This window comes from Acartia tonsa, chromosome 4 (assembly GCF_053477335.1).
Source record: "Acartia tonsa isolate MP-2025a chromosome 4, ASM5347733v1, whole genome shotgun sequence".
Taxonomy (NCBI): domain Eukaryota; kingdom Metazoa; phylum Arthropoda; class Copepoda; order Calanoida; family Acartiidae; genus Acartia; species Acartia tonsa.
This window is the reverse complement of record NC_137263.1, coordinates 25,541,142-25,564,423: the sequence shown is the minus strand read 5'-3', so window position 1 is coordinate 25,564,423 and position 23,282 is coordinate 25,541,142. Positions and strand designations below refer to the sequence as shown.

The 23,282-nt window shown below is 36.2% G+C and overlaps 1 protein-coding gene across 1 annotated transcript; it reads left to right on the top strand.

The window, feature by feature from the left end:
- Nucleotides 1-110: 110 nt before the first annotated feature.
- Nucleotides 111-20,600, top strand: LOC145316566 (uncharacterized). The gene is made up of 4 exons (XM_080157151.1): nt 111-224; nt 3,082-3,294; nt 4,436-4,978; nt 20,133-20,600. Exons 1-4 carry the CDS (start codon nt 219-221, stop codon nt 20,469-20,471), a joined length of 1,101 nt encoding a protein of 366 aa, XP_080013277.1. The 5' UTR covers nt 111-218; the 3' UTR covers nt 20,472-20,600.
- Nucleotides 20,601-23,282: the final 2,682 nt, after the last annotated feature.

Below are 23,282 nucleotides of genomic sequence, written 5' to 3'. Positions count from 1 at the left end.
TCCCTGATATTTTGCATCAAATAAATAAATTCGCGCCAAAAAGAATTTCAATTCTCACATGTTTATTTGTGATTATAGAATAAAGTGTAATGCGTTATATCTCAAAATAAAAAAAAGATGTAGGTAATGAATTATATTTTAGATATTAATTGTTAAAATGTATCTTTGATTATTAAGTTTGATAAACTAGATATAGATACGTACAACGCAATTCGATCATGAAGGTAAATTATTAAACTACATATGTTGTTGTATTGGCTGTTCGTTGTCCGTTTCCAGTCCGGGTTGTCATTAGTAGGATGGTGGGGGCTCTGGAGGGGGGCGTTGGAGAGGAGGAAGGCTAGTGAAACTTGGATGGTGGAGAGGAAGGCAGCTACATGGGTGGGATTTTGCCAAATGTCCATAGGAGTGAGATTTGTGGGATTATTTGAGCATGAAAAAAGGTGTTGGACAGTTTCAACTTCTGGGGTAGGATTGGCGGGACAGGATGGGCAGTTGGGGGTAAGGAGAAGCGTTGATGGAATGGAGGTAGCTTTGGAGTTTAGGACAATAGTTGGATCTTAATTGGGAGAAGATGGTTCTGTAGTGCCTGGGAAGTTGGATCTCGGAAGGGTTGATGTCTGGGAGGGGGGGGGGGGGGCGTGGTTGAGGACAGGATTAGGGGGGTAGGAATTTATGGCTTGGGTGACAGCAGAGGTGTGGAGTCTGGAGAATAGATTGTGGATTTGTAGTTTGTAGGAAGGAGGGTGTTGTCGGGGGGAAAGAAAAGGTTGGAGGGTGGGAAGAAACATGGATTGAAGTGTGGAATTTTTGGATCTAGGGCCAGGGGGGGTTGTGACGTTGTGGGAGGGACGGAGGGGGAGGCTAGGTATTGGGAACATAAAAGGGAAAGGTGGTTCCGTACTGGTAGGATTTTGGTTTCTTGGTGGAGGTGGCTGATAGGAGATTTTTTAGTGCAACCAGTACAGATGCGGAGGGCTTGGTTTTGGAGGACTTGGAGTTTGTCAATGTTGTTTTTGTAGGTGTTAGGGTACCAAACAGGACAGGCATGGGTGGTGATGGGGTGGAGGAGGGTGTTGTAGGTGGTGAGGAGGGTCTCCTTCTTGTGGCCCCATTTGGTGCCAGCCAGACATTTGAGGATTCTAAGGCGGGAGGAAATTTTTGAGGAAATGGTGGAGACATGGGAACTAAAATAGAATAAGGTGTCAAAGGTAACTCCAAGGATTTAGGGGTTTTCTCAAGGGGAAGGGTGGAGCCGTTGATTTAGACTTGAGGATGTAGGTTGGATTGGTGCTTGCAGTCGGGAGTTAAAAGGGTGGATTTGTTGGGGGCGATGGAGAGGACGTTGGTGGAGGCCCAGTCAGCGATTGAGTCAGAGTGGGAGTTGATGGATTCAACTGACTGAGGGATGTTAGGAGAGAAGTGGAAGGAGTTAAGGTCGTCGGCATAGGAGGAGGTGAGGGCAGGGGGAATGTGGGGGGGGGGGGGCGAAAGTGACACTTTTTGAAACCAAAACTAAAAGTCAAAGGAACTTAACTAAAAGAAGTGTTACAGGTCTGACATTTTGCATGGCAGTTGCTTTATAGGGGTACAATATGGAACTGTGAAGAAACGGCGGCGCAACCGCCGAAAACCGCCGAGAAAAGGCAACAAAAATTACGGCGGTTTTCGGCGGTTGCGCCGCCGTTTCTTCACAGTTCCTATTGTACCCCTATAAAGCAACTGCCATGCAAAATCTCAGACCTGTAACCCTTTTTTTAGTTCAGTTCCTTTGTTGACTCTTAGTTTTGGTTTCAAAAAGTGTCACTTTTGCCCCCCCCCCCCCCCCTTTATGAAATATATTTTGGAGTGAAAGTTTTACGGCAACCCTGTTAAATGATGAAAAAAATATTTTTTAATACACACCATACTTTTACTAGTAAGTACCAATGTAATTTAATGTAAAAAGCGATTTTATTTTATTATAAAAACATTTAATTGGCAACCCAGCGTTGACAAATGTACGCGGCATTTTCGCGCACAGTAAATGTACAACTAGTTTGACAGCACGTTTACAGTTATAATTTAGTTTTTAATGTTGTGTGATTATTTGAAATCAAGGGACTTTAGAATTATATCATTTCACTTGAATATTCTACTTCGCTGGTCACAACAAACGGGTGTGCATACTGCCACACAAGTAGCAGGACAGCCATCTGATGATGTTGGGAGGAAGGTTGGAGGAGGAGATTTTTTGGAGAAGGAGGTGGATGGGGATGCAGTCAAATGCTTTGGATAGGTCGATGGAGGCAACAGTTGTGCGGCTGGGAGGGAGGTTTTGGTTGAAACCATTGGCAATGGTGGTGGAAAGGTTGAGGAGGGAGGAGGTGGTGGAATGGAGGGGTTTAAATCCGTGTTGTGAGGGGTGGGTGAAAAGGAATTGTTTTAGGTAGGGAAGGAGTAGTCGTTCAAGGACTTTTGCTGCAGGACAGAAGAGGAGGGAGATTGGGTGGTAGGAGGTGGAAAGGTCAGGGGCTTTACCAGGTTTTAGGAGGGCAATGATTTTGGATAGTTTCCAAATGGCATGGATGTTAGCAGCGGAGATGGAGAGGTTGAAAAGTTTAGTGAGATAGGAAATGCAATTTGGACCAAGGTGTTTGAGGTGAAGGATGTTAGGGTTGGCAGGGCCAAGTGCAGAGGAATTGGAGGATTTTTTTAAAAACTACATATCAACATAATTAATCGACTTTAACGTATATTTTTCAAGTCTAAAGATTTACTTACCAACTGAATTGTTAATTGTATAACTACGTTCCAGATGAAGAAAATTTTACTTAACCTTTTATTATTTCTATATTCGGCAAAACACTTTTTAAATTTATTTAAAGTCATTTAGGTAATTAAAGTTTTAATTCACGTAAAAATAGTCGAAGCAGGAGTGTAGATTTTCCATAGTAAGATATTCAGGGTAAGCTTTATGAACTATTTTTACTAAAAGGAGAAAATTTAACTTGGTTGCATATACCATGCAACCTTCTCTTTAGGTTATTAATTTACGGGATCTCCAATTTTAAGTGTTAATTAAAAAAATTTACTTTTTAGAACAAGGAAGAAAAGAAAGGTTCAACAAAGAGATACAAATATCCAAACAAAATGAGTGAATGCGACGTTTGTGGCAAAGTTCTTTATGACAAAAGTACACTTAATAAACACATGCGGGTACACACAGGGGAGAAGCCATACTCTTGTGATATATGTCACAAAGCTTTCTCCTTGAAAAATGTAATGAGAGATCACAAACGGCTACACACAGGAATATATTGTGCTATAATATAAATATATTTATAGGGGGGGGGGGGGGATTAATGCAACCATCTCGCAATCAATGTATAAAGGGCACTTAGAATTCGAATTTCGACCTGAAATTTTGCATGAGTAATCCTAGGTAGGTCTATTTTCCCTAAATCGAACAAAAAGATGGAAAAGTAAGTTCAGCCGTTTATTGTATCCTTTTACATGATTTAAAGCAAAAATATGTTTCAAAACGGCTAAACTGCTTAGCCGTTAGCCGTTTTTCAACTTTTAGTTCGATTTAGGGACAATAGACCTACCAAGGATTACTCGAATTCTAAATGCCATCTATACATTGATTACGAGATGGTTGCATTAACGCAATAAATAATTAAGATTTTTCATATCTTATCAAAAAAAGTATATGTTCGAAAAATCTTTTATTGTATTTTACTTTGTTCCATTTTTATATGTTTTGCAGAAAACATATTTAATCTGATAAAACCAACCTATTAGTTAAATCAATTATCGATAAAGAGAGGGGTAGTTTCTGGTAAATCCGTAAAGGTTATGTGTTAAAAGTAAAAAAACAGTAGTAGAACTTTAAGAAAAAAAATTTGTCTAATGTTCTTTTCAATAAGAAATACACATATTTAGCAAATATTATCGTTCTACTACAATTTTTAAGCCTTAAAACCAGTGTTTCGGAGCCGGGAGCAGCAACATTTATGGTGGATCCGGAGCCGGATTTTTCGTTAAAAACGGCTCCGGCTCCGGATTAGCTAAAAATGATTTTTTAAAGTAATATTACAATTTGGCAACGGTCTATTTCCATATAATAAACTGAAAAACTATTGTTACTTAACAAATAGACACACATCCTTCTACTTTTATATACCTTTAATCAAATAGAAGCAAAATATTTTATATTGATTTTAAGGTCGGAGCCGGAGCTGGAGCTGGAGCCTGTGCCGGAGCCGTATCAAAATTATACTGCTCCGACACCCTGCTTAAAACACACACCTTTACGGATTCTACCAGAAACCTACCCCTCTCTTGTTGCATTTTAAAGGTCAAAGACCTAACTAAGACAAAATCAGCTAAAACGTCTGACTTTTTTATAAATATTTTTTAACATTTATATCATAATATATATTTGACAGGAGAGAAGCCATTTAACTGTCCAATATGCAACAAAGGCTTCATACAAAAGTATGCTATGTATGCTCACATAGCTAATCATGATGGCGAAGAGAAACGGTATTCTTGTGAAGGTTGTGGAAAGGGTTTTCACATCAGAGGTAACTTAGTTAACCATCAAAGTGTAGCCACTAAACTTGACTCATATCCTTGTCCTAATTGTGACGAAGTGTTTAAATATAAGTGTGTACAAATGGAACACAGAAGACAAATCCACGGTTTCAAATCATCTGTTCAACCTAAAGATGGCAAAAAGGCTCTAAAGAAGAAAAAGAAGTCGAAACTTAAAGCAGCACCGTGTTCATGTCATATTTGTGGAAAGGAATTCATACGCAAAGGTGTTCTGGCGCGACATATTTCCAAATTTCACGATAATCCAGACATACCAGTGTTTAAAGAGGAGAATGAGGAGGATAGTATTGAAGAAAAAGTTGAAGACGAAGAAGATAATTCTGACGCAACAATTACTCCGGATGAATTTGTCGACAATGGAGATTATGATTCTATGGTAATTTATTTAGATTTATGATGGGGGATTTTGATTTCAACAGCATAAAAAAAACCTAGAAGCTAACTAATATAGAACTTTTATTTTATTACCATTTTTGTTGCACTGCACATTGGGGCAAATCAACCAAAAAGGGGATTTAATTATTTAGTACCCTTAAAATTCATCTCACAAAAATTTCATTTTATATTTTTTTGTATGTAATTTAACAACAAACAAAGGGGGGGGGGTAAAATGTGGTGACTCGTGCCACGACATACCAGCAATTTTATTTTGGGTGCTACTCCCTTAGTTTTAGAGATAATTGGATAAAATCTTTTGGGCTGGGTCAGTAATTACCCCAACTAGAGGTATCTTTCAAAAAAACGGCGGCGGGACCGCCGCTCCCGCCGCCCGCCGCCGTTTTCCGCCGCCACCAAAAAAATTTTTTTTTTTGCATTTCTCGCCGAATTAGGCAATTTGGAATCATTTGAGACCATGTTATTTTTTTCAAAAATTTTTCCCCTTACAAGCAGCCCTGCGGGGGGGACTTAGTCATTTTTTTCAAATTCTCGTATATCAAGGTATATCTTAAATACAGTACTTCTCCTGTGATTTTGAAGATATTGAAACAAAATCTTTTTAGGTTGGTAAGTAAAAAATATTTGAATTAAGAAAACGGCGGCGGGACCGCCGATCCCGCCGTCCGCCGCCGTTTTCCGCCGCCAACAAAAAATTATTTTTTTTGCATTTCTCGCCGAATTAGGCAATTTGGAATCATTTGAGACCATGTTATTTTTTTCAAAAATTTTTCCCCTTACAAGCAGCAGGGGGACTTTTTTGTACATTAAGGTATATCTTAAATTCAGTGGTAGGTACTCCTGTGATTTTTTATTCAAATATTTATTACTGACCCATCAAAAAAGATTTTGTTCCAATATCTTCAAAAGCACAGGAGAAGTACTGAATTTAAGATATACCTTGATATACGAGAATTTGAAAGGGCTGCTTGTAAGGGGAAAAATTTTTGAAAAAAATAACATGGTCTCAAATGATTCCAAATTGCCTAATTCGGCGAGAAATGCAAAAAAAAAAAATTTAGTTGGCGGCGGAAAACGGCGGCGGACGGCGGTGGCGGCGGTCCCGCCGCCGTTTTCTTGATTCAAATATTTTTTACTTACCAACCTAAAAAGATTTTGTTTCAATATCTTCAAAATCACAGGAGAAGTACTGTATTTAAGATATACCTTGATATACGAGAATTTGAAAAAAATGACTAAGTCCCCCCGCAGGGCTGCTTGTAAGGGGAAAAATTTTTGAAAAAAATAACATGGTCTTAAATGATTCCAAATTGCCTAATTCGGCGAGAAATGCAAAAAAAAAATTTTTTTTTGGTGGCGGCGGAAAACGGCGGCGGGCGGCGGTCCCGCCGCCGTTTTTTTTGAAAGATACCTCTAGTTGGGGTAATTACTGACCCAGCCCAAAAGATTTTATCCAATTATCTCTAAAACTAAGGGAGTAGCACCCAAAATAAAATTGCTGGTATGTCGTGGCACGAGTCACCACATTTTACCCCCCCCCTTTGCTTTTATGTTTTTTTTCTGTCATATGAAAGGAACATGGAGATAAAGGTCATTTTATGAAGGTAGATAGAAAATTACCAGATTAACCCCTCCCGAAAATAGCCCCCCCTTACCCTATCCATCTATCTATCCATCAATCTATCCATCTATCTATCCATATATCTATTCATCTGTCTATCCATCTATCTATCCATCTATCTATCCATCTATCTATCCATCTATCTATCCATCTATCTATCCATCTATCTATCCATCCATCTATCTATCTATCTATCTATCTATCTATCCATCTATCTATCTATCTATCCATCTATCTATCCATCTGTCTATCCATCTATCTATCGATCCATCTATCTATCCATCAACTATTCATCTCTTTATCCATCAACTATCAATTTATCCATCCATCAATCTATCCCTCTATCTACCCATCCATCTATCTATCTGTCTATCCATTTACTTATCCATCTATCTATCTGTCTATCCATTTACTTATCCATCTATCTATCCATATATCTATTCATCTACCTATTATTATGAAGGTAGATAGAAAATTACCAGATTAACCCCTCCCGAAAATAGTCACCCCTTACCCTATCCATCTATCTATCCATCAATCTATCCATCTATCTATCCATCAATCTATCCATATATCTATCCATATATCTATCCATCTATCTATCCATCTATCTATCCATCTATCTATCCATCTATCTATCCATCTATCTATCCATCTATCTATCTATCCATCTATCTATCCATCTATCTATCCATCTATCTATCCATCTATCTATCCATCTATCTATCCATCTATCTATCCATCTATCTATCCATCTATCTATTCATCTATATATCGATCCATTTATCTATCCCTCTATCTATTCATCTCTTTATCCATCAACTATCAATTTATCCATCCATCAATCAATCCCTCTATCTATTCATCTCTTTATCCATCAACTATCAATTTATCCATCCATCAATCTATCCCTCTATCTATCCATCCATCTATCAATCTGTCTATCTATTTACTTATCCATCTATCTATCCATATATCTATTCATATATCTATTCATCTACCTATCCATCTACAGGGCGACCACTGCATACTATATATACTATTTATACTATATAGGATGAATTTGGATACTATATCATACTATATGACCAAAATTTACTATATATACTATATATTTTAACCTTTACTTGACTAAAATTTACTATATATACTATATAATATTACATTTATATAACAAAAAAGGAATATTGTCAGTTTTGTGACAACGCCTCTTCAGGAGCGTTTTGTCTTATTTTCACAGTAGGTTTTCTCCTATTTCTAGCCCCTGCGGGGGGCTCATAAGATACTGTGATACGACTAAAATGCATAAAGATGAAGAAAATCCTATAAAATATATTTTTGTTTGTGATTATGATATAAATATCAGTTATTTTTCATAGAGTTAACTTAAGGGTGAGGGGTAAGTTTTGCCACTTTCGCTTACTTAGTGATTATTAGGCTAGGTATTAATGTGAGACTATAGGGTATTTATTTGGGACAAAAATTTACTTTTGGGTAGTAGTTCACTTGTATTCAATATTTTTTGGGTAAGTTTCCAGGTTCAGGTAGGAAAAAGGTGGTTTCTGGACAGGTAAAAAAATTGTAAAATTTAGAGATCAACTTATTAAACAAAATATGCATTTTTCAGGATGTTATTAACATATCTGAAGAAAAAAATTAAAATTGGCCTCAAAGTTCTGGTCCTGCAGGCCACCAGGTCAACTCTGGACTGGTTTATGTTTATGTTTATATAATTCTCATGGCCCCTACTGGAGCATATCGAGAATATTAGGGCATCATCAAAACATGTTAATTTTATCACAGATATAAGTACAACTAATAGAATATTCTTCACATTAACGGTTTTGTTAAAAGTCTTTAAAGTTTATCATATTCTTTCTTGAAAATGTACAGGTTTCTTGCAGATTTTACGTTATCTGGTAGATTGTTCCATAGGTCGATGACCCTATTGGAAAAAAAGTTTTTGTAGACATCTGTGTTTACCCGTTTTTTCTTCAGGTTGAGTGGGTTGGCAGCTAGTCTAGTGACTCTTCCCAAATTAACATTTGCTCTTGTAAACCAGATGTTTTCTTCAACTTTGTCAACTTTGTTGAGAATTTTGTAGACTTGGATCATGTCAAATCTGGTACGTCTGTCCTCCAATGATGTGATTTTTAGTTCCTTCAGTTTATCAGCATAATTTGAGCTATTTAAGCCACAGATAGAGTTTACAGCTCTCTTCTGGACTTGTTCTAGTATTTCAACATCTGCAGCAGTCCAGGGGTTCCAAGTTACTGTAGAAAATTCCAGGTGGGGCCGAATATAGCGTTTATACAGTTGAAGAAACACTGTTTTATCTCTGTAATGAAAAGCTTTCAGGGTCTGGTTGAGAACAAAGTTGGCTTTTCTTGCAGCTTCTTGACATTGTTGCGATGGTTTTAATGTGCTGGAGGTTAGAATACCAAGATCTTTTTCACTGTCAATTTTCTGGAGTTTAACATTGTCAATAAAGTACTCAAATTTAGGGTTTTTACGTCCAATATGCATAACTTTGCATTTACTTTTATTGAATTCCATGCCCCACTGAATACTCCAATTGAAAAGATTATCAAGTGTTGTTTGAATAATCTTTCTGTCCTTATCACTGGTTATTTTGTGGGCTCCTTTGGTGTCGTCTGCAAACTTTTTCATCAAATCTATAAGTATTTTACAATCAATATCATTGATGAAAATTATGAACAGGATTGGACCAAGGATACTTCCCTGTGGTACACCTGAAAGAACTTCAATCCATTCTGAGAACACACCATTTAGGACAACTCTCTGTCTGCGGCCAGAAATCCAGTTTTCAATCCATTTCAAAAGGTTGCCATTGATGCCATGAGCTTTAAGTATAACAATTAGCCTTTGGAAGGGAACTTTGTCAAATGCTTTGGCATAGTCAAGGTAGATAAGATCAACAGAATCACCTTCATCAAAAATTTGACAAACCTTTTCAAAAAATTCAAGAAGATTAGTTGCACAACTTCTATTCTTGGTAAATCCATGTTGACTAGATCTGATCAGGTTCTGTTCTTCAAGGTGGGCAACAATGTCGTCTTTTATAATAGATTCCATTATTTTACATGGAATTGGAGTCATTGCAAGAGGTCTGTGATTTGAAGGATTGCTTTTGGATCCTTTCTTGAAGACAGGTGTGATGTTAGAATCTTTCCAATCAGCAGGAATGTCGTTTGTTTGGAAAGATTTGGTATAAATCATAGTTAAAGGTTCAGCAATTTCAGATTTTACAGCCTTTAAAAGTACAACCTCAATTTTATCATTGCCAGGAGCAGAGCCATTTTTGAGTTTGTCTATCTTTGCCATCACCTTTTCTCGAGTAAAGTTTACAAATTCAAGTCTCTCATTAAATTCATGAGCTTCTGGTTCTGGGATGTTATTTGTGTCTTCTCTTGTGAATACACCACTAAAAAAGTTATTTAGTATTTCTGCCATTTGTTTTGGTTCTGAATGAGTTTCACTATTCTCATCTTTGAGTGGACCAATACTTGTCTTAACTTTAGTACGACTTTTAACGTAAGAGTAGAACTTTTTATCACTGCTGTTTGATGTTTTTGAGATGTGTTTCTCATAACTTTTTTTGGCCTTTCTCACTGCATTTCTTATTTGTTTTTCTTGCGCTACATAGTCATTATACTTAGTTTGGTCACTTTTACTGACTTTGTACAGTCTTCTTTTTTTTCTTATCATTGTAAGAATGTGCTTATTCATCCATGGAGGTTTCCCTGGAGACCTACGGTTTTTTCTGGGTACAAACTTTTCTTGCAGATTATCAATTTTACTTTTCAGGGTAGCCCACATTTCAGAGGCAGATTTATTATGAAATTCATTTTTCCAATTCACTTCGCTCATGCCATTTTTTATTCCATTGAAATCTGCTTTGTTCCAATCAAAAATCTTCTCGTTGGTAGTGTTTTTAGAGACATTGGTTTGAATTTCAAGTAATATCATATTGTGGTCACTTTTACTGAGGTTGTCCAATACACTCAAATCAACAATTAGCTCAGGGTTTTTTGTCAGAACAAGGTCTAAAATGTTACCTTTGATATGGGTTGGCTCTTCAACAGCTTGGTGGATGTTGTTCTCAATGATTGTGTTGAGAAATTTTCTGCCTTTACTATCCGCCATTTTATCATTCCACCTGATGCCAGGAAAGTTAAAGTCACCAATCATAAATGTATTATTATCCATTGTTTGGACTAGTTCACATAATTTGTCAATGTTTTCATTGTCACTGTTTGGGGATTTGTACACTGTAACAAATTTCACATGGCCTCCGTCATTACTGTAAAGTTTAAAAGAGTTGTATTGATTAAAATCACTATTAAAGTCATGTTCTAAAACTGTCAGGCCAATTTTAACGTACACAATTAATCCACCACCAATTCCATGAGCTGTATCTACTCTGTCTTTTCTCAATGAATTATCAATACAATAACCAGGAATGTTTAAAATATCACTAGAGGTAAAATTATTGCACCATGTTTCACATAATAATATAATGTCAGGTTTAAGTTCATATGCTTGGCAGCTAAGTTCTTGTAGTTTAGATTGTAAACCACGAACATTGGAATACAGTATTTTTATTGTTTCTTTGCTGGGGGAAGAATGTCCTCCTGGCTTTCTTCGCTCTCGTCCTTGTCTAGATTGGCTGTCCTTGTTGGCCTCTTTCTCTTTTGCCTTATCTGTGCTTTTTGTGGCTCTTGCTCCTTCTTCCGTTGTTTTATAAGCTTTTGTTCTCCACGTGGCCCCACTAGCCTCCATGTCCAGTTTTTTGCATCTTCAGGATCCATTTCTTCGTTTCTTTTATTGGCTTCAGTTCTGAGACGAGATTCTTCTTTTCTTTGTTTGGCAGTAAGATCAGGTGCAATAGATACATCACTCATTTCAGAATATTTAAGTTTATAGGCAGCTCCAATAATTTCGTTTTTTATTTCTTCAGTATCAAACCCTACTAATAGAGGTCTTGGTTCGTTGGTTTCCTCAGATACTTTACCCAGCCTTGTAGCAAATTTAACGTTGGTATCAATATCAACAGCACAATCAACTTCAGACAAAACTTCTAGGACTTCCAATTTATCCTGGCATTTTTTTATATGTCCTGGCAGTTCAGAATTAGCTTCAGGTATACCATAAAAGACAAGGTTTTTTTTCCTTGAATTTCGGTCAGTTATTTCTCTCAACACTTGATCAGCAGTGTTTTCAGAATATGATAGAGCTTCTTCTTTCCTTTCTTTCAGGTCATTTTTAATAGATGCAACATTTGCATTAGTGGCAGTAATGTCATCTTCGTTTTTCTTGGTCTTGGATTTAAGATCTTCCACGGTTTGTTTTAGTTCATTTATTTCTCTGGTATTGGCGGCACAAGCATTGCTCAGCTGTTTGTATGCACTTGTACAGCCTTCGCAGCTCCAGCAATGGAAACCAGACCTCTCAGTCATTGCAACAACAAGATTATAAGTTTCTGGACCAACACAGTCGCCATGGACCCATCTTTGGATTTTAGGGATTTTCAGGCCCCCGGGAGTATTCTTAGCCCCACAGCACAGCTTCACGTCACTGAGAAAAATTATAATGTCTTTATCCTGGGTCTATTTTAGCCTCCCCAGACAGCTATTAATCTTTATTCTCAGTCCGACCACAGCTCCTCTATGCTCAGCAGGATTGTTCCGACATTTTTTGCCTGTCCCTTGACATTTTAATCACAGTTTAAAAGATCACTTTTATTTATTTTCAGTGGGCTTACGGCTTCTGAAACATGAGAGGCTTGATCCACCTCTCTCTTGTAGAAGTGAATCAAGCAATATTAGCTTGGTCGTTAAAATTTTTTTGTTTGATGAGTTAGAGGTCAACCTATAAAACAGAATATGCATCTTTTTGGATGTTATTAACATATCTGAAAAAAATTGAAAATTAGCCCTTAGGGTCAAGCCCTGCAGGCCTCCAGGACCATTCTGGAAAGTAAAAAATCAAATTTCTTATTTTAAGAGTTAGAGGTAAACTTATAAAACAGAATATGTTTTTTTTTGATCTTATTAACATATGTGAAGAAAATATATAAATCGGCCTCCTAGTTCAGGTCCTGCAGGCCTTTAGGTCCACTCTGAACAGGTAAACAATCAAATTTCTTATATGAAGAGTTAGAGGTCTATTTATATAATCTAACATAATATGCATTTATTTGGATAATATTAACATATCAGGATCCAAGTTCAGGTTCATTCAGGACAGGTAAAAGACTCAAATTTTTTATTTGAAGAGTTCAAGTTCAGGCCTCCAGGTTTTCTCTGGACAGAGTCTACATGGAAGCCTGCAGCACCTTGACCTAGAGGTCAAGAGGGGGGGGGGGAGTTCTGACACATTTGCGTTAACCTGGTATATAGGCTTTATCTTTGGACTGAGAGGATAGGTTATTAAAGATAAAATCATTCCTATATGATTAATTTTCCCAAGTTTTAAGATTTTTTGGATAGGCCTCCAGGATCCGGAGCTCCAGGCCTCCAGGTGGTCTCTGTACAGGTAAAAATGAAAAAAAAATATTTAATAGTTAGAGGTCAACTTATAAAACAAAATATGCTTCTTTTTTAATGTTATTCACATATTTGAAGAAAAAACATGCACTTTCTTTCATATGCTGACCTCTAACTCTTCAAACTAATTTTTTTTTCATTTTTACCTGTACAGAGACCACCTTGAGGCCTGGAGCTCCGGAACCTGGAGGCCTATCCAAAAAATCTTACAACTTGGGAAAATTCATCATATAAGAATGATTTTATCTTTAATAACCTATCCTCTCACAAAGATAAAGCCAAAATACCAGGTTTACACAAATGTGTCAGAACTCCCCCCCCCCCCCTTGTATTTTTTCTTCAGATATGTAAATAACATCTAAAAAGATGCTTATGGTGTTTTATAAACTAACCTCTAACTACATAAATAAGAAATTTTGATTTTTTCCTGTCTATAGTCCACCTGGAGGCCTGCAGCATCAAACCTGGAGGTCGATTGTCATTTTTTCTTTAAACATATAAATAGCATCTATAGAAATGTTTATGTTGTTTAATAAACCTCTAACTCCTTAAATTTAAAATTTTTATTTTATTCATGTCCAGAGTCCACCTGGAGGCCTGCAGCTCCTAAACCTGAAGGCCAATTTTATTTTTTATTTCAAATATATAAAGAACATCCAAATATAAGCTCATTTTGTTTAATAAATATACCATTAACTGTTCAATTAGGGAAGTTTTATTTTTACCTGTCCAGAGTCTGCAGGAGCAGAACTTAGAGGTCGATTTTAATTTTTTTCTTCAGTTATGTTAATAACATCCAAAAAGATGCATATTCTTTTTATAAGTTGACCTCTAATTCTTCAAATAAGAAATTTTAATTTTTTACCTGTCCAGAGTGGACATGGAGGCCGATTTTAATTTTTTCTTCAGATATTTTAATAGCATTCAAAAAGATGCATATTCTGTTTTATTAGTTGGCCTCTAACTCTTCAAATAAAAAATATCTATAACCTGTCCAGAGTGGACCTGGAGGCCTGCAAGACAAGAACTTGGAGGACTATTTTAATTTTTTCTTCATTTATGTTAATAACATCCAAAAAGATGCATAGTTTGTTTTATAAGTTGATCTCTAACTCTTCAAACAGAAATCTAAATTTGTTTACCTTTCCAGCACCTGAACCTGAGACCTTTCCAAAAAATGATTTAATATATGTGAAATACTAACCAAAAGTAAACTTTTATCCTAAATAACCTATAATCTCACATTGATACCTTGCCTAATAATCACAGAGTAAGCCCCTTATATATGAAATTGCTTTGATAACAGCTATGCTTTAAGTTATTATTGATGATGTATATTGTATATACTATGTATTACTAAAGTCCGATACTATATCATACTATATGAGTTTTAAAAAATATACTATATATACTATATGGATTAAAAAATATATACTATAAAAATACTATATTTATTTGGTTTCGGAGTGGTCGCCCTGCATCTATCTATCCATCAACTATCTTGAATTTTGTGTTTAAAATGTCTAATTAGGGGTTTTGGTTATCAGAGCAATATGAGAATTTTTTAGTAGCGCAGCTACCCTATCACTAGCTTTTTGGGCCCTTTAAAGTGTAACTAGGTTAATTGTAGTCCGCAAAGTGTCAAATTTGGGGTCATGGAATTCATTTCAGTAGGAGGGGAGGGGATGGTGTAAATGGGGTTTTTTTATTTTTATTAACTAATATCTATATTTATAATGATATTATTATTCTTGTTTACTGTTTATATGTATACTAGCGGCTTCGCCCCTAGCCTCTAGGGGATTTGCCCCAAGAGGTAATTAAACAAGGATGACAACATCCATGAAAGAAGCGAAGCTCTGAAATTGAAGGACAAACGAACATTAAAACTTGTGAAGTGTCAGAACTGAATATTAATGCATGTCTATACAAAATTGTAATTAAAACTGATTAAATATATGTTACTGTTTAAGGACATACTTACGTTTTTAGGACTTGATTATAGAGATGCTTCGCTTATAACAATAGACATTATTGAAATAGGAATCAGTATTCAAAAGATCAGATGAATAGGATATTTTTAACATTCAAAACCATTATTTGTTGTCAAAAAAGTAAAAATCAGCTTGTTATAAATGGATGTATGGACTTTCTGGTAACGATTATAGAGTTGCTGTGCTTTCTAAGTCGTACCTAACTGTTGTAGAAATCAGCATGAAAAGTTTGAGATCAATAGGACAATTCTAGCCTGTTTAAGTTAAGTAAAAGAGCTAACTGTACCAGACGTACGGACGGACCGACCCTAATTATAGAAATATGAAAAAATTGAGGGGGATTTTTATTTTTGAAAAAGATCTTTAAACAACCACAGGACCAGTAGATATATTCCCTGAAGAGTAGAATTCAATCAGTTTAGTGGTTAGCGAGATCTTAAGGGATGGGCGGACAGACAAACAGACATCAAGCTACTTTGTATTATATATTAACACCTAGGGATCTAAGGAACAAAACAATAACCGATTAATATGTACATCCCCAATATTGATACATATTTAATAAATACATATTTAATAAATTATATTACAAAATTATTTGTCTGTAGATGACAATTAGTGATTGGAAAGTTTTGACACTCATCTTAATGAACCATCCAATAAAAAATCAATTAAAGGGGGGGGGGAAAATGTGGTGACTCGTCACACGACATACCAGCAATTTTATTTTGGATGCTACTCCCTTAGTTTTAGAGATAATTGGATGAAATCTTTTGGGCTGGGTCACTAATTACCCCAACTAGTGGTATCTTTAAAAAAAAACGGCGGCGGGACCGCCGCTCCCGCCGTCCGCCGCCGTTTTCCGCCGCCACCAAAAAAAAATTTTTTATTGCATTTCTCGCCGAATTAGGCAATTTGGAATCATTTGAGACCATGTTATTTTTTTCAAAAATTTTTCCCCTTACAAGCAACCCTGCGGGGGGACTTAGTCATTTTTTTCAAATTATCGTTTATCAAGGTATATCTTAAAATACAGTAATTCTCCTGTGATTTTGAAGATATTGAAACAAAATCTTTTCAGGTTGGTAAGTTTAAAATATTTGAATTAAGAAAACGGCGGCGGGACCGCCGCTCCCGCCGTCCGCCGCCGTTTTCCGCCGCCACCAAAAAAATTTTTTTTATTGCATTTCTCGCCGAATTAGGCAATTTGGAATCATTTGAGACCATGTTATTTTTTTCAAAAAATTTTCCCGTTACAAGCAACCCTGCTGGGGGGACTTAGTCATTTTTTCAAATTATCGTTTATCAAGGTATATCTTAAATACAGTAGGTAATTCTCCTGTGATTTTGAAGATATTGAAACAAAATCTTTTTAGGTTGGTAATTAAAAAATATTTGAATTAAGAAAACGGCGGCGGGACCGGCGGAACCGCCGCTCCCGCTGTCCGCCGCCAATTTCCGCCGCCAACAAAAAAAATTTTTGAAAAAAATAACATGGTCTCAAATGATTCCAAATTGCCTAATTCGGCGAGAAATGGAAAAAAAAATTGGCGGCGGAAAACGGCGTTTATTATTCAAATATTTATTACTGACCCATCAAAAAAGATTTTGTTCCAATATCTTCAAAAGCACAGGAGAAGTACTGAATTTAAGATATACCTTGATATACGAGAATTTGAAAAAAATATTTTGTTTAAATATCTTTTAAAGCACAGGAGTACCACTGATTTTAAGATATACCTTGAAAAAATGACGAAGTAGGGAGAAAAATTTTTGAAAAAAATAACATGGTCTCAAATGATTCTAAATTGCCTAATTCGGCGAGAAATGCAAAAAAAAAATTTTTTTGTTGGCGGCGGAAATTGGCGGCGGACGGCGGGAGCGGCGGTCCCGCCGCCGTTTTCTTAATTCAAATATTTTAAACTTACCAACCTGAAAAGATTTTGTTTCCCCGCAGGGTTGCTTGTAAGGGGAAAAATTTTTGAAAAAAAATAACATGGTCTCAAATGATTCTAAATTGCCTAATTCGGCGAGAAATGCAATAAAAAAATTTTTTTTGGTGGCGGCGGAAAACGGCGGCGGACGGCGGGAGCGGCGGTCCCGCCGCCGTTTTCTTAATTCAAATATTTTAAACTTACCAACCTAAAAAGATTTTGTTTCAATATCTTCAAAATCACAGGAGAATTACTGTATTTAAGATATACCTTGATAAACGATAATTTGAAAAAAATGACTAAGTCCCCCCGCAGGGTTGCTTGTAAGGGGAAAAATTTTTGAAAAAAATAACATGGTCTCAAATGATTCTAAATTGCCTAATTCGGCGAGAAATGAAATAAAAATTTTTTTTTTGGTGGCGGCGGAAAACGGCGGCGGACGGCGGGAGCGGCGGTCCCGCCGCCGTTTTTTTTTAAAGATACCACTAGTTGGGGTAATTAGTGACCCAGCCCAAAAGATTTCATCCAATTATCTCTAAAACTAAGGGAGTAGCATCCAAAATAAAATTGCTGGTATGTCGTGTGACGAGTCACCACATTTTCCCCCCCCCCTTTCCTGAAGTTCTTATGCTAACGAATATAAAAAGTTATTATAAAACTTTGAAGTTTGGGGACTAGTGTAATTAACAGTCCCCTTCCTTTCTAAATAAAACTGCTGACTTTAAACATGAATACCCTGTAACTACATAATTTAAAAACAAAGCATTACCAATAGACAGACAGATTTAAATGATTATAAGAAACTCACGTTATTTGCATATTAACTTTATCTTTCCGCAGTGAGGTAGGGGACATTGGGCTGTTTATAACACTAGTCCCCAAAGTTTTACAGTTGTGTGTTCAAACGTTTGAACTACTAACTTTAATCTACACAAGGGGTAATTTTGTGTATTATCATTGGGGATGTACAACAATTTATTGACCTTTGTCTTATCCCTTTAGATCCCTGATATTTGTAATAATCTATAGAAACGATTATTTAGTTACATTAAAACATCAAACATAAAGAGGTTTAGATTTAGGTTTGCCCCCCCCCCCCTCTCCTTCCCATCATTTAGTGCTATAGAACTTGAAAATATTTATTATTAACTTTAATTATAAGTAAGAATAAATATTTCCCAATATGTCTATGTTTTTGTGTCTTTTATTTATTTGAATTATATCTTAAGTTTTGACTTTAAAAGCGCATTTAAACGCCTTTTCTTACAAGCTTTTCGTGCACCCACGTTCAGAAAACGGGCTAAAAACTAGGGTTGGGCCGGATATCCGGTGTGGCCGGATATCCGGCCATTTTCAATATCCGGCCGGATACCAGATATTGAAACTATCCGGCCGGATATCCGGCTCTATAATTTTTTACACTTTACACCAAAAATCTCTGCTTTTTAAAATCTTAAATGGCTATAATTTTCTTATTATTGAAGCTAGAAGAACATTTTTTCTGAATAAGTTTAACTTTATGTAAATTTATACAAGATTTCTGAAGAAATTTTCTTTTTACTACTTTAATATCTGGTAATTTGGCCGGATAACCGGATATTTGCCGGATATCCGGCGTTAACCGGATATCCGACCGGTTACCGGATATCCGGCATTTGAAATTAGCCGGATATCCGATATCCGGCCAAAAAAGTATCCGGCCCAACCCTACTAAAAACCCCTACGGGGGCGCGGGGGGGTAAATGAAACCAGTAATGGCGATTAAAATATGTCTTTGGGTAATCAAATATCGTTTTTTTTAGCCGGCGACACCCGGCGAAAACATGTTTCCTCTTACTGTCTTCTTAAATGTTGATTAAAAAACAAACAAATAAAAACTAAAATCTTGACTTCAACTAGAATTATTTAGGATTAATTTCTTCAATTTGTGTTTTTTTCTTTTATACTGTCAAAATATATGTAATGCATGACTCATCAGAAGTTATTTTGTCTAATTATGTTAATTCTAAGAGATTTTATAATACTTTTAAAATTGTTGGTGAAACACAAAAAGTATGCCTTTTTCTGTAAGAAAATTTTTGCATTTCTTGACTTCCATGCATTAGAATGCTTACTTATAAAGCGTATTTTTACGATTCCTTTGAAATCTGATGTACATTGGGTATGATAATACTCATAGAATGTTTAAAACTTGATTTGGGGGTGGTGAATTGTTGCCCCTTGTTGCCCCTATGTGCACTGGTCAGAAACTAAATATTTTATCAATAAATAAGTCTAAAAATAGTAAAGAAAGAAATAGGTCCTACTTTACGTTAACAACATCTATTCGATAGGTATGCATATTTTAAATCATCCTTATACTAAAGTAACAGGATGTCTGTTTGTGTGTCTGTGTGTTTGTACCGAAGGATCTCGCTAACCGCTGAACCGATCGGGTTCTCCTTAACAGGGTAGCTTCTCATAGGTCCCGGAAAGGTTTATATCTATTTGGGGGGAAGGTACCACCACCATCACAAAAGAAATCGCCCCTAGAAAAAATTACCCCCCTCAAAAAAATTCTCATTTTTTAAAAGTGAAGATAAAAATAGGGAGGCGCCCCCCCCCCAACAAAAAAAAAATTTCCGTCCCCCCCCCTAAAATTTTATTTTATACTTATTCTTTTCATATCTAAAATAATAAATAAGGTTATCAAATTCGACTCTCCCCACCTCAAGTGCCCCTTGAGGCCTCTAGGGGCGTAGCCGCTAGTAATGATTTAAAGTATCTTACTTTCACGAATTGAAAAAATACCCAGCTGCTTTCGCTTTAAATCAACTCCTCTGCCATTTTTTGGTTCTCACTGTAATTCCTTTGGATTTAGTTTCTTCATTTTTTAGGCTTGGTTTACAAAAGTGTCTCATCCTCCCCTCCTCCTTTCAAAACATAAAATATATTTTCTAGAAATGTCGGCATTATAGATAAAATAATTACCTACCTACCTTACTACCTACTTAATTAAAGTTTTTTTTTTGTTCAGATGTCTGATTCTGCTTTGCTGAAGTACGAGCCCTTAGGGAATGATCAACAGGAGACAGAAATCTCAAAATCTCCAGGAGCAAGTCAGGATCTCTTTGATGACGTAATAGTTGCTTCCCCTCACATGTCCATCACCTCCTGTCTGCTGTACAAGTGTCCTGTTCAGACATGTGAAAAGTTCCTGCTTGACACTCAGTTACAGGCCGGGGAGGCTGATCAACATTTCAGACAAAGTCATCACCAACAGCTTCAAGAACTTCTTAGTGGGGGAGGTGATCCACAGCTCAGCTCTTGGCAGCTGATAGCAGTCTGTAGGTCTACTAGTGGTTGGAAAGGATAATATGAATGAATGGAAGACCGAAATAAAATTCGTATTTTATTTTAAAAACTAAAAACAGTGACATTTTAATACAAAATCTAATATAAGATAGAAATAAGTTGGTATAACATTAATTTTTAAAAATATTAGGTATATTTTATAATAAGATTAACCACAAATAAAAAAAAATATGTTTAACATTTACCTAATATTTTTTATGAAGTATTCAGGGGCATTTAAATATTTTTGGATAAATAGAATTTTAACCCATGTTTGACAAGTAAGGGGGGGGGGAAGTTTTGCCACTTTCGCTTACTCCGTGATTATTGGGCTAGGTATTAAAGTTAGACTATAGGTTATTGGGAATAAAAGTTTACTTTTGGGTAGTAGCTCACGTATTTTTAATCATTTTTTGGATAACCCCACCCCCTAGCCCCCCGGGGCTCAAAAACCCCCTAAAAATGAACCTAACCTTAATTTTCTTAGGAACAATTTGACCAACAGAGATGATTTTTTAAACTTAAGCTGTTATGCTTATAAACTAACTTCTAGTTTAGAAGTCACCCCCCTGCCGCCAACCCCTAGCCCTCCGGGGCTCCAAAAAACCCTAAAAATGAACCTAACCTTAATTTTCTCAGGAACTATTTGACCAATAGAGTAGATTTTTTAAACTTAAGCTTTTATGCTTAAAAACTAACTTCTAGTTTAGAAGTCACCCCCCTGCCGCCAACCCCTAGCCCTCCGGGGCTCCAAAAAACCCTAAAATGAACCTAACCTTAATTTCTCAGGAACCATTTGACCAATAGACATGATTTTTTAAACTTAAGCTTTTATGCTTATAAACTAACTTCTAGTTTACAAGTCAACCCCCTGCCGCCAACCCCTAGGACTCCGGGGCTCCAAAAAACCCTAAATATGAACCTAACCTTAATTTTCTCAGGAACCATTTGACCAATAGAGATGATTTTTAAAACTTAAGCTTTTATGCTTATAAACTAACTTCTAGTTTAGAAGTCATCCCCCTGCCGCCAACCCCTAGCCCTCCGGGACTCCAAAAACCCTAAACATGAACCTAACCTTAATTTTTTCAGGAACCACTTGAATAATAGAGATGATTTCTTAAACTTAAGCTTTTTTGGTTATAAACTAACTTTAAGTTTAGAAGTCGCCGCCAACCTCTAGCCCCCTGGGGCTAAAAAAAACCCTAAAAATGAACCTAACCTTAATTAAAATTTCTTATTTGAAGAGTTAGAGGTACATTTATTAAACCAAATATGCTTATTTTTGGATGTTATTAACATATTTGCTGAAAAAATTAGAATCAGCCTCCAGGTTCAGGTGCTGCAGGCCTCCAGGTCCACTCTGGAGACAGGTAAAATTAAAATTTCTTATTTGAAGAGTTAGAGGTACACTTATTAAACAAAATATGCATCTTTTTGGATCTTATTGACATATCTGCTGAAAAAATTAGAATCGGCCTCCAGGTTCAGATGCTGCAGGCCTCCAGGTCCACTGTGGAGACAGGTAAAAATTAAAATTTCTTTTTTGAAGAGTTAGAGGTACACTTATTAAACCAAATATGCATCTTTTTGGATTTTATTGACATATCTGATGAAAAAATTAGAATCAGTCTCCAGGTTCAGGTGCTGCAGGCCTCCAGGTCCACTCTCGACAGGTGAAAATTAAAATTTCTTATTTGAAGAGTTAGAGGTACACTTATTTAACCAAACATGCTTCTTTTTAGATGTTATTGACATATCTGCTTTAAAAAATTTAAATCGGCCTCCAGGTTTGGGTCCTACAGGCCTCCAGGTGGACACTGGATAGGTAAAAATAAAATTTCTTATTTGGAGAGTTAGAGGTTAACTTATAAAACAAATATGCATTGTTTTTGATGTTAATAACATACTTGAAGATAAAATTTAAATTGGCCTCCAAGTTCAGGTGCTGCAGGCCTCCAGGTCCACTCCTGAGACAGGTAAAAATTAAAATTTCTTATTTGAAGAGTTAGAGGGTAACTTATAAAACAGAATATGGATCTTTTGGCTGTTATTACTATTTCTGGAGAAAAATATTAATTTGGCTCCAAGTTCAGATATTCACTTGGCCAGCTGCAACTGAAAAAAAAAAACAGCGAAAATATCTGAAAATACCCCCAAAAAGCCATCTGGAAGCCTGCAGTACCTTGAGGCCGATTTTATTTTTTTCTTTAAATAGGTATGGTAATATTATCCAACAAGATGCTTATTTTCTTGTGAATTGACCTCTAACTCTTAAATTAAGAATTTAAATTTTTTCATGTCTAGTGTTGAACTGGAGGCCTGCAGCACCTGAACTTGGAGGCCGATTTGAATTTTATCTTCAAGTATGTTATAAACATCAAAAACAATGCATAGTTTGTTTTATAATTTAACCTCTAACTCTCCAAATAAGAAAATTTATGTTTACCTATCCAGTGTCCACCTGGAGGCCTGTAGGACCCGAACCTGGAGGCCGATTTAAATTTTTTCAGCAGATATGTCAATAACATCCAAAAAGAAGCATATTTGGTTAAATAAGTGTACCTCTAACTCTTCAGATAAGAAATTTTAATTTTCACCTGTCGAGAGTGGACCTGGAGGCCTGCAGCACCTGAACCTGGAGGCCGATTCTAATTTTTCATCAGATATGTCAATAAAATCCAAAAAGATGAATATTTGGTTTAATAAGTGTACCTCTAACTCTTCAAATAAGAAATTTTAATTTTTACCTGTCTCCACAGTGGACCTGGAGGCCTGCAGCATCTGAACCTGGAGGCCGATTCTAATTTTTTCAGCAGATATGTCAATAAGA